Source organism: Bubalus bubalis, chromosome 16 (genome assembly GCF_019923935.1).
Source record: "Bubalus bubalis isolate 160015118507 breed Murrah chromosome 16, NDDB_SH_1, whole genome shotgun sequence".
NCBI classification, from domain to species: domain Eukaryota; kingdom Metazoa; phylum Chordata; class Mammalia; order Artiodactyla; family Bovidae; genus Bubalus; species Bubalus bubalis.
In genome coordinates, this window is record NC_059172.1 from 69,394,233 (window position 1) to 69,412,677 (window position 18,445).

At 40.4% G+C, this 18,445-nt stretch overlaps 1 protein-coding gene across 3 annotated transcripts in view; it reads right to left on the reverse strand.

Annotated features, from left to right (window-relative positions):
* CWF19L2 (CWF19 like cell cycle control factor 2) overlaps positions 1-11,558 on the reverse strand; it is a 141,538-nt gene extending 129,980 nt beyond the window's left edge. For 2 of the 3 annotated variants that reach the window (XM_025266959.3, XM_025266958.3), the window contains exons 1-3: positions 11,402-11,558; positions 8,967-9,077; positions 8,126-8,245 (exon numbers count right to left, since the gene is read on the reverse strand). In XM_025266959.3, coding sequence (XP_025122744.3) covers positions 8,126-8,245; positions 8,967-9,077; positions 11,402-11,494 — 324 coding nt within the window. In that variant the 5' untranslated portion in view covers positions 11,495-11,558. Of the gene's footprint in view, positions 1-8,125; positions 8,246-8,966; positions 9,078-11,401 lie in introns of those variants that run through there. The other variant, XM_025266960.3, reaches the window with a different exon arrangement.
* Between the last annotated feature and the right edge of the window lie 6,887 nt (positions 11,559-18,445).

Genomic DNA, 18,445 nt, shown 5'->3' on the forward strand with positions numbered 1-18,445 from the left:
AATAAAATAAAAAATTAACAAATGAGGTAAAAGGCATAGAGATTGGAAAGAAAAAAAAAGTGTCTTTACTCACACATAACACAATCATATACTAAGAAATCAACCAAAAAACACAATCATATACTAAGAAATCAACCAAAAAAAGCTCACTAGTACTTGTGAATTTAGGAAAGTGACAAGATACAGGCAAATATGCAAGAATCTATTGTAAAGACATATACTAGCTGCAAATACAAGAAAAATAAAATTTATTTTTAATTCCATTTCCAACAGCACCCCAAGAAAATAAAATATAAAAATATAGCAAAAGATGATAGTAAGACCTCTACACTGAAAATATCAGAAAACTGTGAGAGAAATTTTAAAAAACTTTAAAAGATAGATATACCATATGCATGATGGGTTGCATGACTCTATTTTAAGATATTAATTCTCTCAAAATCGATCTATTGATGCAAAAAAATTCCAATCAAAACATTAGTAGCCACTTTTGCTGAAAATGATAAGTGATTCTAAAATTTACTTTAAAAATGCAAATATACTAGAGTAGCAAAACACTTTTCAAAAAGAACAAAATCATAGAACTTACACTACTTTATTCCAAGACTTACCCTAGAATTGCCGTAATTAAGACAATGTATTTACTGTCCAAGGAGAGACATGCAAGTCAACAGAACAGAAGAGAGTCTAGAAATTATCCCACAAATATATATGCTCAATTGTATTTAAAACACAGGAGCCTAAGTAATTTAACAGAGAAAGGTTAGCCTTCTCAACAAATGATGCTGGAACATGTGGAAATTCATATGGAAAAAAACTAAACTTTGACACTTACTACATACCATAAACAAAAATTACTCAAAATGAATTACTGACAAAAAAGCCAAAGCTACAAAATTTCTTGAAAAAAACATAGGAGAAAATCTTCACAACCTTGAGATGTACAAAAGTTAGGATGCCAAAAGCAGTAATGAGGAGAAATTAATGGTAAAAGAACATAATTGATAAACTGGAGTTCATAAAAGAAAACAGAATGGCCAATAAAGATTTAAATTAATGCTCCACATCATTGATCTTCAAGGAAATATCACATGAAATATTACTACACACAGTAGGATGGCCAGAAAACTACAAAGACTGAATATTCCAAGTGCTCTTCAAGATGCAGAATAACTGGAACTCTTATAAACTGCTGGGAGGAGTGTAAAACAGTCCAAACACTTTGGAAAACAATGGTATTTTTCCAAGAGAAAAACATGTCCACAAAAAGACCTGTAAACATTCACAGGAGCTTTATTCAGTGTATTTTAGTTACTAAGTTGGACCCAACTCTTTGCAATCCCATGGACTATGGCTCACTAGGCTCCTCTGCCCATGGGATTTCACAGCGAGAATACCCCCATCTATTTGCCATGTCCCATATGTCCCTATGTCCCATAGGACCAGATGCCATGATCTTAGTTTTCTGAATGTTGAGCTTTAAGCCAACGTTTTCACTCTCCTCTTTCACTTTCATCAAGAGGCTCTTTACTTCTTCACTTTCTGCCTTAAGCGTGGTATCATCTGCATATCTGAGGTTATTGATATTTCTCCCAGTAATCTTGATTCCAGCTTGTACTTCATCCAGGCTGGCATTTCGCATGATGTAGTCTGCATGTAAGTTAAATAAACAGGGTGACAATATACAGCCTTGATGTACTTCTTTCCCAATTTGGAACCAGTCAATTGTTCCATATCTGGTCCTAACTGTTGCTTCTTGACCAGCATACAGGTTTCTCAGGAGGCAGGTCAGCTGGTCTGGTACTCCCATCTCTTTAAGAATTTTCCAGTTTGTTGCGATCCACACAGTCAAAGGCTTTAGCATAGTCAATGAAGCAGAAGTAGACATTTTCCTGGAATTCTCTTGCTTTTCCTATGATCCAATGTAAGTTGACAATTTGATCTCTGGTTCCTCTGCCTTTTCTAAATCCAGCTTGAACATCTGGAAGTTCTCGGTTCATGTACTGTTGAAACCCAGCTTGGAGAATTTTCAGCATTACTTTGCAAGCAAGTGAGAGGAATGTAATTGCACACTGGTTTTAATATTCTTTATTGCCTTTCTTTGGGATCGAATGAAAATTGACCTTTTCCAGTCCTGTGGCCACTACTAAGTTTTCCAAATTTGCTGGCATATTAGTCATATTAGCCACAAACTAAAAAACAACTCAAATGACTCTGAACAGATAAAATAGACAAGCAAATTATGGTATATCCACATACTGTAATATAGCAAAAAAGAGAAAAGAAATACTGATACATGCAATCACTTGAGTTGCAAAAACATAATGTCAAGCCAAAGAATCACAACATAAAAAAGATTGTATTACAGTCAACCCTTGAACAGTGTGGGGCTCAGAGGTGCCTACCCTCTGTGCAGTGGAAAACGAACATGTAACTTTACAGTTGGCCGTCCATATCTACAGGTCCACATCTGCAGATTCAACCAACCAACTGTGGATTATGTAGTACTATAGTACATATTTCTCAAAAAAGATCCACATATAAATGGACCTGTACCATCCAAACTGATGTTGTTCAAGGGTTAAGCATATATGAATATTTATGCTGCTGCTGTGTTATGCTTCGGAGAGGGCAATGGCAACCCACTCCAGTACTCTTGCCTGGAAAATCCCATAGACAGAGGAGCCTGGTAGGCTTCAGTCCATGGGGTCATGAAGAGTTGGACACAACTGAGTGACTTCACTTTCACTTTCCACTTTCATGCATTGGAGAAGGAAATGGCAACCCACTCCAGTGTTCTTGCCTGGAGAATCCCAGGGACGGGGGAGCCTGGTGGGCTGCTGTCTATGGGGTCGCACAGAGTCAGACATGACTGAAGTGACTTAGCAGCAGCAGCAGCTGTGTTATGCTTAGTCACTCAGTCATATCTGACTCTTTGTGACCCCATGGACTGTGGCCCACCAGACTCCTCTGTCCATGGGCTTCTCTAGGCAAGAACACTAGAGTGGGTTGCTGTGCCCTCCTCCAGGGGATCTTTCCAACCCAGAAATCGAACCTGGGTCTCCCACATTGCAGGCGGATTCTTTACCACCTAAACTACTGGGGAAGCCCATGCGAATATTTATATGGAATCCCAGTACAGGGAAAACAAATCTACAGAGTAATAAAGCAGACCTATAGTTGCCCAGAGAAGAGGAGGAAGAGGGAGGGTGAGGAAGAACTGATTGCAAAGAGCCATGAGGAACTTTATGGGGAATGGAAATGCTCTATACCTTAACTGATAGGGCTAACCAGGTATAAGAATTAAACAATAGACTTAATAGAGGATTATTTTATTATTTATAAATTATACCTCAGCAAAACTGATTTTAAAAGTTAAAAATAAAAAAATCAAGAGACTGTGACAGTCAAGATATGCTTTCCAGTCTCACATGGATCTTCAAGGGTTCCCATTTGCTTCTATTACTACCTAAGCAAAGTTGTTTCAAATCTACACAATTTCCTCAATCCCCCTACCCTACTTCTACTCTCAAGTTGTCTTCTCACAGGAAGATTTTACCTTCCACTTCACAAAGGAAACAGAACATCAAACAGAAATACCATCAATAATCCGTGTGCCTTATTTATCTGCTACTTCTTCTTATCTCTGTTTATGTACATCTTTATTACTTTCCTGCTAAGAAGACAAGGTGCTCCTACTTCCATTAAGCTTACCCCTTCCTCTGAAACCTTGCTCACCCAAATGCAGCATTCTCAAGAATATCTAAGCCTGTCTCCCTAAAAACATTTTCTCAAAAAGAGCTCCCACCCAACCTGATTCCCCAAACTATTCTTCTTTCTTTCCTTTCACTGTCAGTGTAAGTTTTTCTTTACTTCTTCAGTCAACCTCAGTGTGATGTGGGCACTGAGCATTCATTCAAATTACTCTCTGTAAGGTATGCTGCACAACTTTAAAGGCAGTATAAATGTGCATGCTATAGGTGGCAACAAAAAGACTTACACATCAGAAAACAACAATAACAAGAAAACAAAGAACGGGACAGTGAGTCTCTGATAAAGGGAAGCAAGTGCCCTTAATCAAATGGCATAAATGATTAGTCACCCTGACACATATATCCCCAGGGGATGGGGATTCTTAACCGCTGTGATACTTGTGTAAGTTCCTGAGAGTTTTATAAACTCCACTGAAACAAACAAATTTGTATATAAATTTTTTATTGAAGAGAATATCAATTTTATCAGATTCTCAATGAAGTCAGCAACTCAATCCCACAATTGTGGAAACATCACCCCTATTTTGCTTTTCCTTTAAGATTTTCCAACTCCCTTTGTCCTGAGCCATATTCAAAAGAAATTTTATTTTCTATATAATATTCCTACCATTACAAAACATGCTGGATATCTGATAAAACTATCCAGCTGTATTTCTCACTGTGAATGAAGATGCTACGTTCTCACATAGCTGTAAAGAACAACACTGCATAGGAACCTGGAATGTTAGGCCCATGAATCAAGGTAAATTAGATGTGATCAAGAAAAGGATAGCAAGAGTAAACATCAACATCTTAGGAATCAGTGAACTAAAATGGACGAGGATGGGAGAATTAAATTCAGATGACCACTGTATCTACTACTGTGGGGAAGAATTCCTTACAAGAAATGGAGTAGCCCTCAGAGTCAAAAAAAGAATCTGAAATGCAGTACTTGGGTGCAACCTCAAAAATGACAGAATGATCTAAGTTCATTTCCAAGACAAACCATTCAACATCACAGTAATTCAACTCTATGCCCCAACAACTGATGCTGAAGAACCTGAAGCTGACCAGTTCTATGAAGACCTACACCACCTTCTAAAACTAATACCAAAAAAAAGAGATGCTCTTTTCCTCACAGAGGATTGGAATGCAAAAGTAGCAAATCAAGAGATACCCGGAGTAACAGGCAAGTTTGGCCTTGGAGTAAAAAATGAAGCAGGGCAAAGGCTAACAGTTTTCTCAAGAACACGACGGTCACACCAAACCCTTTTCCAACAACCCAAGACACAATTCTACACATGGAGATCATTAGATGATCAATACCTAAAGCAGATTGATATATTCTTAGCAGCTGAAGATGGAGACGTCATCAAAAGTCAGTCAGCAAAAACAGGACCTGGAGCTGACTGTGGCTCTGAGCTCCTCATTGCAAAATTCATGTTTAAATTGAAGAAAGTAGAGAAAACCATTAGGCCATTCGGGTATGATCTAAATCAAATCCCTTATGATGATACAGTGGATGTGACAAATAGATTTAAAGGATTATATCTGGTAAAGAGAGTGCCTAAAGAACTATGGATGGAGGTTCATAACACTGTACAGGAGGCAGTGACTAAAACCATCCCAAAGAAAAACAAATACAAGAAGGCAAAGTAGTTATCTGAGGAAGCTTTACAAATAGCTGAAGAAAGAAAAGAAGGGAAAGGCAAGAGAAAGGGAAAGATACACCTAACTGAATGCAGAGCTCCAGAGAATAGCAAGGAGATATAAGGCCTTCTTAAATGAACAATGCAAAGAAACAGAAGAAAACAGTCAAATGGGAAAGACTAGAAATCTCTTCAAGAAAACTGGAGATATAAAGGGACATTTCATGCAAGAATGGACATAATAAAGGACAGGAACAGTCAAGATCTAACAGAAGCAGAAGAAATTAAGAAGAGGTGCCAAGAATACACAGAAGAATTGCACAAAAAAGGTTCTCAATGACCCACATAAGCACGATGGTATGGTCACTCACCTAGAACCCAAGGTCCGGGAGCATGATGTCAAGTGGGCCTTAGGAGGCATCACTACAAACAAAGATAGTAGAGATGACCGAATTCCAGCTGAGCTACTTCAAATGATAAAAAATGATACTGAAAAGGTGTTGCACTCAACATGTCAGCAAAACTGGAAAACTCAGTAGTAGCCACAAGACTGAAAAAGGTCAGTTTTCATTCCAATCCCAAATAAGAGCAATGCCAAAGAATGTTCAAATTACCATACAATTTCACTCATTTCATATGCTAGCAGAATTATGCTCAAAATCCTTCAAACCAGGCTTTAGTAGTATGTGAACTGAGAACTTCTAGATATACAAACTGCATTTAGAAAAGGCAGAGGAACCAGAAATCAAACTGCCAACATTTGTTGGATCGTAGAAAAAGCAAGAGAATTGCAAAAAAATATCTGCTTCATTGACTACACTAAAGCCTTTGAATTTGTGGATCACAACAAACTGTGGACAACTCTTAAAGAGATGGAAATACCAAACCATCTTATCTGTCTCCTGAGAAACCTGTATGGGAGTCAAGAAGCAACAGTCAGAACCAGACATGGAACAATGGACTGGTTCAAAATTGGGAAAGGAGACCGACAAGGCTGTATACTGTCACCCTGCTTATTTAAATTAAATTCGGAGTATATGATGTGAAATGTCAGGCTGGATGAATCACAAGCTGGCATCAAGACTACTGGGATCAACATCAACAACCTCAGATATGCACATGGCATATCTGCCACTTTAATGTCAGAAAGTAAAGGGGATCTAAAGAGCCTCCTGATGAGGGTGAAAGAGGAAAGTGAAAAAGCTGGCTTGAAACTCAACATGAAAAAAACTAAGACTGTAGCATCCGGTCCCATCACTTCATGGCAAATAGAAGAGTGAAAACTGGTAGCAGTGACAAAATTTATTTTCTTGGGCTCCAAAATCAGCACAGATGGTGACTGTAGCCATGAAATTAAAAGATGTTTGCTCCTTGGTAGGAAAGCTATGACAAATCTCAAAAGTATATTAAAAAGCAGAGATATCACTTTGCTGATAAAGGTCCGTATAGTCAAAGCTATGGTTTTCCCAGTAGTCATGTCTAGATACGAGAGCTGGACCATAAAGAAGGCTACGCACCAAAGAATTGGTACTTTCAAATTGTGGTGCTAGAGAAGATTCTTGAGCGTCCCTCGGACTGCAAGGAGATCAAACCAGCCAATCCTAAAGGAAATCAACCCTGAACTGGAAGGACTGTTGTTGAATCTGAAGCTCCAACACTTCGGCCACCTGATTCAAAGAGTCAACTCACTGGAAAAGAACTTGATGCTGGGAAAGACTGAAGGCAAAAGGAGATGGGGGCAGCACAGGATGAGACAGATTGCATCAACAACTCACTGAATATGAATGTGAGCAAACTCCAGGACATAGTGGAGGACAGAGTCTGGTGGGCTGTAGTCCATGGAGTAGCAAAGAGTCAGACACGACTCAGTGACTAAACAACAACATTCTTATATAAAACAAGTTTTTGTGAGCCAATCATCATCTCAGGGCATACTGCCAAAATTTAATTTCTGAAACTACAAGAGGGCCAGACTGGACTGACTTTTTGGAGTCCAGTCTGGCCCTCTTATAAAGACTCAACTGTATAATCCTCTGAAGATCATACCTAGGAGTGCAATTATCACTAAATGCCTCCAACTCATCTCATTAAGCACCACATACTTTTCTCTTCCTGAAAATAACCATGAGGGTTTGCCTTGCTTTCCTTTCTTTTATGAGTCCTCTCATCCAAAACCTGGCTAGAGACACAACAGATTCAGCATTTTCCTTTTCTGTCCCAAAAATAAATATACAAATACAACCCATTTTAAACACTTAATTGTTAATGTCTATGAAAAACAAACTGAGGTAACAAACTGAAAAGTCTTGGTACTCTTTCCCTTATTTTATGGTACTATTTTTACTCCCCTTTCACTCTTTCCTATTTCTCCTAATTTTCCAACTGCTTCTACTTAAAATCCTTTACTTGCTGTCTGGCTTCTCAGTATTGGTATTCTTCCTTCTTTTCAATTTCCCAAGGCAATTCATCCATTTTAATGGCTTTAAACAGCAATGACTCTCCAATCGTATCTTCATCCTCTAGCCCTTATCTAAAACCTAAGATCCATATATTTACCATTTCCTGTACACCTCCAAGTAGATGACTCCCAAGCATGTTCTTGGGAGTGTATCTTCACTAGTAATATTTCCTAAGTTCTCATATGTATTCTAGGTCGCCATATGTTGCTCCTTTATATACAATATTCTCAAGTAGCTTCTTTGGTTAGTTTTAGCACATACTTACTGATGAACTGTCGGTTGACTCATTTTTTTCACACTTTTGTTTCTTGCTCTTTTTTTTCTTCTCTTTCTTTACTTTTTTTGAATGCTTGTCTTTTTTCTTCTTTTTCTTCACACAGTCTTCCTATAAATAATCAGTTTGAAGAGGCAAGAATTTAGTTTTAGCTTACTTTAAAAAGTAAGTATTTTGAGGAAAAGATCTATGTCCTAAAACACTTTAAATCTTTCATGAGAGGAGACAAGGAATATGATTAAATAAATAGCTTCTTCTAAAAAATTTTGACATGCTTCTATAATATATGCACTACTAATAAACCATATAGCTAAAATTTCTTGGAAAAATATAAGGAAAGTTTTAATTTATTTGTAAATATATTGACAAACAGATATAATCAAACATATATATGAAAACACAGTGTGTATATATCTCCTTCAACGAGCCCAAGAGAATTTATAGATTATGAACCACATAAAATCTAACAAGACAGCATAAACTGTGGGAAGAGAAAGCAAGAACCGAGACATCCCCCTTAAAAAAAAAAAATCACATTAAGTTTAAAACACATAACACTTTAGATCCATAAACTTACCACAAGTGGACTGGAAACTTGGATCTAAGCTTTCTACCAGCCAACTCAACTAATACAATCTTTCCAATATCATGTTCAAAATATTAATATATACTACTCTAGCCAGAGAGACAAATATTCAGTACTGTCAACTATGTTATATTCATTCTGTGACTTGTAAAAAAGAGTTTATAAACTTGCTCCTCCAGTATTAACTTGAATAAGTGCAAAAAAAAAAAAAATAAGCTTACACCAAGTAAGGCTGCTAGTATTTACCTGTGAGATTTGTTCAACTCTCTTAATCACATCAGGTAGCATCCATGTTTCCTCACCCCGAAGTCGTTTCAGTTCTTTACGCCTTTCTTCCTTTTCAAAATTGGCTTTAGCCTAAAACCGTGAAAAAAGAAAAATTAACAATTGACCCACCTACTTCTCACCAAAAAAGCAAAGCAGAAACCTCCCCCACTTTCATGTAAGGCTCACCACAAATTTGCTTCTATCAAAGAATGTGTGCACGCGTACTAAGACACTTCAGTAGTGACAGACTCTTTGCAACCCCATGGACTGTAGCTTGTCAGGCTCCTCTGTCCATCGGATTCTCCTCACAAGAATACTGGAGTGGATTGTCATGCCCTCCTCCAGAGCATCTCCCCAAACCTCGGGACTGAATCTGTATCTCTTACGTCTCCTGCACTGGCAGGTGGGTTCTTTACCGCTAACACCACCTGGGAAGCCCCTACCAAAGTGTAAGAAAGATTAAAAACAACAAATTCTCCTTCCACATTACTAACTGCATTATCAGTTAGCAATCACTAGTGAAATGAGCCGGACTTCCCTGGTAGCTCAGCTAGTAAAGAATCCGCCTGCAATGTGGAAGACCTGGATTCAATCCCTGAGTTTGGAAGATCCCCTGAAGGAGGGCATGGCAATCCACTCCAGTATTCCTGCTTGGAGAACCTCATGGACAGAGGAGCTGGGTGGACTACAGACCATAGGGTCACAAACAGTCAGACACGACTGCACGAGGAAGCACAGCACAGTACAGTGAAATAAGCCACCAATCAAGGACAGAATCTTGGGACCTACTGTAGATCTCTTCCTCTCCCCTAAGCTCCCTACCTCAAAAGTGACTTGAATCTCTTTTCCCTTCGCTATCCCACTGATAGTGCCTGATACTTCTGTAACTGTTAGGAGACTGACCTCCATACCTTCAATCTGCAATGTCCATAATTCTCTACCTACACCCTTAAAATGCTTCAAAAAGAATCACCTTTCTAAAAACAAATGATCATATTGATAAGTTTTTATCATTCAAAAACACTCAAACTAAGTAACAGCTTCCTAAGAAGTTGTTTCTGCCTTTTCATTCTCTCCCCAAATTTCAAAGCTAGGATTGGTCCTTCTCAAAATTTTGTACATAGCTATACTATAAAATTTATCATAGTTTACAAATCCATTCCGTCCAAAAACTGCCTGAAATATTAGAGACAAGGATGAAGGATATTTATTATACACATATATTACATATGTTGAAATCAGGGACCACAAACCTTTCACCTCTATAAGACTTATTGCCCTTTTCTTCCCCTGTAAAATCTGACTGCAGTCATTATAACTTCTCCTTCCTGTCTCCTATACCGGTTCCTTATTTGCATTTAATGGAGAAGGAAATGGCAACCCATTCCAGTACTCTTGCCTGGAAAATCCCATGAACGGAGGAGCCTGGTAGGCTACAGTCCATGGGGTCGCGAAGAGTCGGATACGACTGAGCGACTTCACTTTCACTTTTTACTTTCATGCATTGGAGAAGGAAATGGCAACCCACTCCAGTGTTCTTGCCTGGAGATCCCAGGGAAGGGGGAGCCTGGTTGGCTGCCGTCTGTGGGGTCGCACAGAGTTGGACACGACTGAAGCGACTTAGCAGCAGCAGCAGCATTTAAATGTGCTTTAAACGGTTATAGCTTAAAACAGATAAAATAATGATCATCACTTGTTTCACCTTATATTGTTCTTTAGCTACAACTTTACCCCTTCACACTTCTTTTCCCCTGCCACACTTCTCACATCTTATGAGCTAAGTCAATAGTACAGTTTACTTCCTCTCTTCCTTATGTTACCTCTACTCATTTCAATCTTAATGAAAAACACGTTTCTCAACTTTTCCGAGGAGCTAAATTTTTTAGATCTCTGTCTCAATCGCTGTTTGGTTCAGTACGGGTTTGCAATAAGCCGGATAACTGACACAAATAACTTTTAAAAGGAGAATGAAACGATCTACTCTAACGTGCCTTACACGAGTTTCTGAAAACGGAAAATTTCATTTCAGATGTAGCAAGAGGGAGGACTCAGGCTGTAAGATATGCAGGGAAAGTAGTGGGGTCCCTCGAAAGTGCGCAGCACAGGTGATCAGGTGCTAGAAATGTCAAGCACGGATGCTTTGAAAGATAAGGAACGTCAGAGGAAAGAAACAAGTTTTCTGGAAAAGAATATGAGCAACTGGAGCCTTCCAGAGCATCTAAGAGGCAGAGGATACCCAATAGTGTGTGAGCATCCCAAAGGAAAACATCTATCCCCACACAACTAGATAAGGTAAGATACTAAGGAACTGAATCAAGAAAGGGTGCGGGGAGGCAGGAGAGCTAGACGCCTGACTCCCAGAAGGCCTCCACCCTCAATTCTAAATGATTCCCAAAGCCTCAAAACTGAGGTACCTGGCGCAACACCTCGGTCCTGGCACTTCGAATCTGTTCTTTACGCTCTTCGACGCTACTCTCACTTTCAAATCTAACCCCGGCAGCCGCCATAGTTGTTGTCGTAAAGCTAGGAAGCCGGCACAAAAATCTCGGTTTACGACTGTCGTAATTCAGTAAACAAACCGGGACTTCCGACTAGAGGGAGGAGGGACTCTGCGCCACCAAAAGAGCATGCGCAAACTGTTGCTTTTTTTTTTTTTTTTTTTTTTTTTTCCGGTTACTTGTCTAACCCTTAGGTTCGGAGAAGGCAAAGGCACTCAACTCCAGTACTCTTGCCTGTAAAATCCATGGACACAGGAGCCAGGTAAGCTGCAGTTCATGGGGTCGCTGGGAGTTGGACACGACTGAGCGACTTCACTTTCACTTTTTACTTTCATGCATTGGAGGAGGTGGCAATCCACTCCAGTGTTCTTGCCTGGAGAATACCAGTGGCGGAGAAGCCTGGTGGGCTGCCGTCTCTGGGGTCGCACAGAGTCGGACACGACTGAAGCGACTTAGCAGCAGCAGTAGCAGTAGGTTTGGAAGAAACAGAAGGTTAAAGTCAAGGGGTTACCCTGAACAGGACTTGTGTCAGCGTACATTTATTACGCAGTTTGCACGGGACTGACAGCATGTCACAGCTGAAGTGAAGTCGCTCAGTCGTGTCCGACTCAGCGACCCCATGGACTGTAGCCCACCACACTCGTGGGATTTGCCATGTGATTTTCCAGGCAAGAGTTAAGTCAAGGGGTTACCCTCCTTCGTACATTGGGGTTGCTCTGAACAGGACTTGTGTCAGCGTACATTTATTACGCAGTTTGCACGGGACTGACTGCATTTCACAGTTGAAGTGAAGTCGCTCAGTCGTGTCCGACTCTTCACGACCCCATGGACTGCAGCCTCCCAGGCTCCTCCGTCCATGGGATTTTCCAGGGAAGAGTACTGGAGTGGGGTGCCATTGCCTTCTCCTTCAGTTCAGTTCAGTTCAGTTCATTCGCTCAGTTGTGTCTGACTCTTTGCGACGGCATGAATCGCAGCACGCCAGGCCTCCCTGTCCATCCCCATCTCCCGGAGTTCACTCAAACTCATGTCCATCGAGTCGGTGATGCCATCCAGCCACGTCATCTTCTGTCATCCCCTTCTCCTCCTGCCCCCAATCCCTCCCAGTATCAGAGTCTTTTCCAAGGAGTCAACTCTTCACATGAGGTGGCCAAAGTACTGGAGTTTCAGCTTCAGCATCATTCCTTCCAAAGAACACCCAGGACTGATCTCCTTTAGAATGGACTGGTTGGATCTCCTTGCAGTCCAAGGGACTCTCGAGAGTCTTCTCCAACACCACAGTTCAAAAGCATCAAATCTTCTGTGCTCAGCTTTCTTCACAGCCCAACTCTCGCATCCATACATGACCACTGGAAAAACCATAGCCTTGACTAGATGGACCTTTGTTGGCAAATGTCTCTGCTTTTGAATACGCTATCTAGGTTGGTCATAACTTTTCTTCCAAGCAGCAAGAGTCTTTTAATTTCATGGCTGCAGTCACCATCTGCAGTGATTTTGGAGCCCCCCAAAATAAAGCCTGACACTGTTTCCACTGTTTCCTCATCTATTTCCCATGAATTGATGGGACCAGATGCCATGATCCTCATTTTATGAATGTTGAGCTTTAAGCCAACTTTTTCACTCTCCACTTTCACTTTCATCAAGAGGCTTTTTAGTTCCTCTTCACTTTCTGCCATAAGGGTGGTGTCATCTGCATATCTGAGGTTATTGATATTTCTTCCAGCAATCTTGATTCCAGCTTGTGCTTCTTCCAGCCCAGCATTTCTCATGATGTACTCTGCATAGAAGTTAAATAAGCAGGGTGACAATATACAGCCTTGACGTACTCCTTTTCCTATTTGGAACCAGTCTGTTGTTCCATGTCCAGTTCTAACTGGTGCTTCCTGACCTGCATACAGGTTTCTCAAGAGGCAGGTCAGGTGGTCTGGTATTCCCATCTCTTGAAGAATTTTCCACAGTTTATTGTGATCCACACAGTCAAAGGCTTTGGCATAGTCAATAAAGCAGAAATAGATGTTTTTTTGGAACTCTCTTGGTTTTTCCATGATCCAGCATATGTTGGCAATTTGATCTCTGGTTCCTCTGCCTTTTCGAAAACCAGCTTGAACATCTGGAAGTTCATAGTTCATGTATTACTGATTCCTGGCTTGGAGAATTTTGAGCATTACTTTACTAGCGTGTGAGATGAGTGCGATTGTGCCATAGTTTGAGCATTCTTTGGCATTGCCTTTCTTTGGGATTAGAATGAAAACTGACCTTTTCCAGTCCTGTGGCCACTGCTGAGTTTTCCACATTTGCTGGCATATTGAGTGCAGCACTTTCACAGCATCATCTTTCAGGATTTGAAATCGCTCAACTGGAATTCCATCACCTCCACTAGCTTTGTTTTTAGTGATACTTTCTAAGGGCCACTTGACTTCACATTCCAGGATGTCTGGCTCTAGGTGAGTGATCATACCATCGTGATTACCTTGGCTGTGAAGATCTTTTTTGTCCTTATCTCCCCTTAAAACTTTCTGCAGTGTGCTTGGTTCGGGCAGATTCAAGGTACATGTTGCAAAGATTTCTACCAAAGTGCCCTTACTAAGAAAGAGGTTTCCCTGTGCTGGAGGAATGGACTAAAGGAAGGCTGGCCAGAAAGACAGTGCAAGTTAGCAGGAGAGAAGACTTGCTTTGAAGAGTCAGCATTTTGCTTTGGTGGATTTTTTTTTTTTAAGCACAGTATATGAAAAAGTCATGTGAATTTTGCATTGCACTTCATAATTTATACTTTTTTTAAGTGTAACATTTTTTCTGACCTCATATTGTTTGTTCATACTGTCTCAGTAACAAGTGAAAAAAAAAGGAATGAGTTTTTTTCTTCCCTTTCCAGAGAATAAAGAAGATAAAAGAGAACAGCGAGCAGGCCTGAGTATTCCTAGTTTTGTTTTTTTGTTTTTGTTTACTTTAACAGCTTCTCACTCTGAATGTAACTGAATTTGCTCTTCTGCCCCTTAACTCTGCAGGAGCTACACTTCACACCTATTTTCCTTTGACTCTGTGTTAAATACATCCACTATCTGGTGTGAAGGAGAAGGGGGCATCAAAGGATGAGAAGGCTGGATGGCATCATCAATACAATGCACAAGAACTTGGACTTGAGAGATGGTGAGGGACAGGGAGGCCTGGCATGCTGCAACCCATGGGGTCGAAGAGAATAGGACATGACTGGGTGATTGAACAGCAACATCTGGTGTTTACCCTTATAATACCCTTCCCCTTATAGTTGCATATCAGAAAGAAGGCTGCAGAACCACCCAACTGCCAGACTCAATTGCTGGATTACTAACACCAGCATATGGCTGAAACAATGCAAGGAGAAGAAATCTAGATTCTAACACCATTTCCTTTAGGATGGACTGGTTGGATCCCCTTGCAGTCCAAGGGACTCTCAAGAGTCTTCTCCAACACCACAGTTCAAAAGCATCATTTCTTTGGCTCTCAGCTTTCTTTATAGTCCAACTCACATCCATACATGACAAGTGGAAAAACTATAGCTTTGACTAGATGAAGCTTTGTTGGTAATGTCTCTCTGCTTTTTAATATGCTGTCTAGGTTGGTCATAGCTTTTCTTCCAAAGAGCAAGCATCTTTTAATTCCATGGCTACAGTCACCATCTACAGTGATTTTGGAGCCCCCCAAAATAAAGTCTCTCATTGTTTCCCCATCTATTTGCCATGAAGTGATGGGACTGGATGCCATGATCTTAGTTTTCTGAATGTGAAGTTTGAAGCCAACTTTTTCATTCTCCTCTTTCACTCTTATCAAGAGGCTCTTTAGTTCTTCGATTTCTGCCTTAAGGGTGGCATCATCTGCACCAAAGAGGCAGCTGGGGAAAGTCAATAGATAAGATTTTGGTGAAGGAGAGTTCAATGCAATCAAGTTCTGCTTCACAAGAGGCATTCTGCTAATCACAAGGATCTGACGTCATCAAGAAGCGATTTAGTGCTTTTCTAGATGTGAGGAGATGCAAGTATTAGGATCATGAAATCCGTTCCTAAAAATATCCAACTATCTAAAGACTGGATGCAGGAGGAGAAGGGGATAACAGAGGGTGAGATGGTTGGATGGTATCACCAACTTAATGAACATGAGTTTCAGCAAGCTCTGGGAGATATGAAGGACAGGGATGCCTGGCGTGCTGCAGTCCATGTGGCACAGAGTCGGACATGACTGAGCGACTGCTACTGCTACTGCTAAGTCACTTCAGTCGTGTCCGGCTCTGTGCGACCCCATAGACGGCAGCCCACCTGGCTCCGCCATCCGAGGGACTCTCCAGGCAAGAACACTGGAGTGGGTTGCCATTTCCTTCTCCAATGCATGAAAGCGAAAAGTGAAAGTGAAGTCACTCAGTCGTGTCTGACTCTTAGCGACCCCATGGACCGCAATCTAAAGACCTGTCGCACCAGATTCCCTGAAGCACAGAGTGCCTTATTCTACCCTGAACTCACTCTAGGGGTGTTGAAGGTCAACAGCTGCAGCAGCACAGGGTTCAATCTCTGCAGAGGCAGATGGTAAATGCCCTTGTTATTCAGTCAGAGGCAATGCTTTTGGCTAGTGCGAATTTGTAGTTGACAGGTAAGCGCCAACTTGTATTTGACAACATAAACTATATTGAGGTATGTTGACTAAGGAGTTATTCACAACCTGAAAGTCAAGAGTTAACGTTTTATTGAACGGAAACTTTTAGGATTTCAAGCCTAGGAGACAGTATCTCAAGTAACCCTGATAAACTGCTCTGAGGAGGCAAGGAGAATAGTCATGATATACAGAAGTTTTGCAACAAATGGCAAACAGCAAAAGATGATTAGTTAAAGAAAACCAGATATGTCAAGTTAAGGGATTTAGCACTTTTCTATGTATGGAAAGATGCAAAAGTCTGGGCTCTTGAAATCATTTCTTTGATATACATCTCAGCTATCTTGTGCCAGTATCTTACGTTTCCATATTCTGAGTTTCCTCAGGGGAGGAGCCTGGGAGGAGCCTCCTCAGGGAGGAGGACCATGGGGAGCAGCCATGGCCTCTAGATGGCAAGTATTCTTTTCATCCCAGAGATTCCCTCAGGGTTCAGCAGCTCACCATACACTGTGGCTATAATGTCTGATGACTTCAACCTTCTTTGTTAACTGATATGGCAAGTGATATTCCATTTAACAGGTAATTATGCTTTCTTTTCAAGTTTCATAGAACTGAATTTGTGTTTGCAGGAAACTTTCAAAGGAGTTTCTACTTCACCTATCTGTGAAAATCTTTTCTTTTTTTTTCTTCTTACTTTTTATTTTGTATTGGGGTGCAGGTCAGGAAGCAACAGTTAGAACTGGACATGGGACAACAGACTGGTTCCAAATAGGAAAAGGAGTATGTCAAGGCTTATTTAACTTCTATGCAGAGTACATCATGAGAAACACTGGGCTGGAAGAAGCACAAGCTGGAATCAAGATTGCTGGGAGAAATATCAATAACCTCAGATATGCAGATGACACCACCCTTATGGCAGAAAGTGAAGAGGAACTAAAAAGCCTCTTGATGAAAGTGAAAGAGGAGAGTGAAAAGTTGGCTTAAAGCTCAACATTCAGAAAACTGAGATCATGGCATTCTGGTCCCATCACTTCATGGGAAATAGATGGGGAAACAGTGGAAACAGTGTCAGACTTTATTTTTCTGGGCTCCAAAATCACTGCAGATGGTGATTGCACCATGAAATTAAAAGACGCTTACTCCTTGGAAGGAAAGTTATGACCAACTTAGACAGCATATTTAAAAGCAGAGACATTACTTTGTCAACAAAGGTTCGTCTAGTCAAGGCTATGGTTTTTCCAGTGGTCATGTATGGATGTGAGAGTTGGACTATAAAGAAAACTGAGCATCAAAGAATTGATGCTTTTGAACTGTGGTGTTGGAGAGTCCCTTGGATGGCAAGGAGATCCAACCAGTCCATCCTAAAGGAGATCAGTCCTGGGTGTTCATTGGAGGGACTGATATGAAGCTGAAACTCCAATACTTTGGCCACCTGATGTGAAGACCTGACTCATTTGAAAAGACCCTGATGCTGAGAAAGATTGAGGGCAGGAGAAGGGGACGACAGAGGATGAGATGGCTGGATGACATCACCGACTCAATGGACATGGGTTTGGGTGAACTGCAGGAGTTGGTGATGGACAGGGAGGCCTGGTGTGCTGCAGTTCATGGGGTCGCAAAAAGTCAGACACGACTGAGCAACTGAACTGACTGACTGATTGTTGACATCTGTATGCATTCTTTGGAGTCTGTTTAGGTCTTCTGCCTATTTTTTGACTGGGTTGTTTGTTTGTTTTATATATATTAAGGTACATGAGGTTTTTAAAAATATTTTGGAGATTAATCCTTTGTCAACTGCCTCATTTGAAAATATTTCCTCCCACTCTGAGGTTGTCCTTTCATTTTTTTATGGCTTCCTTTGCTGTGAAAAGATTTTAAGTCTCATTAGAGCCCATTTGTTTATTTTTTTTTTTACTTTAATTACTCTAGTCAGAAGAATGAAAAAGATTTTTCTGTAATTTCTGTCATAATGTTCTCACTATATTACCCTCTAAGAGTTATACTATCCTGCCTTAAATTTAGGTATTTAATTTATTTTGAATTTGTTTTTGTGTTGGATCTTAGAGAGTATTCTAATTTCATTCTTTGCCATGTAGCTGTCCAGTTACCCAGCACCACTTATTGAAGAGACTAACGTTTCTCCCTTGTATATGTTGCCTCCTTTGTCATAGATTAAGTGGCTATAGGTGTGTGGCTTTATCACTGAACTTTCTTTTATGGAAGATTGGGATTATTAGTTTTTAACTGGAATAAAATTTATTTACAATTGTATTCTAATTTCTATTGTACAATGAAGTAAATCAGCTGTATGTATACTTGCACACCCTCTCTCTTGGATCTCCCTCT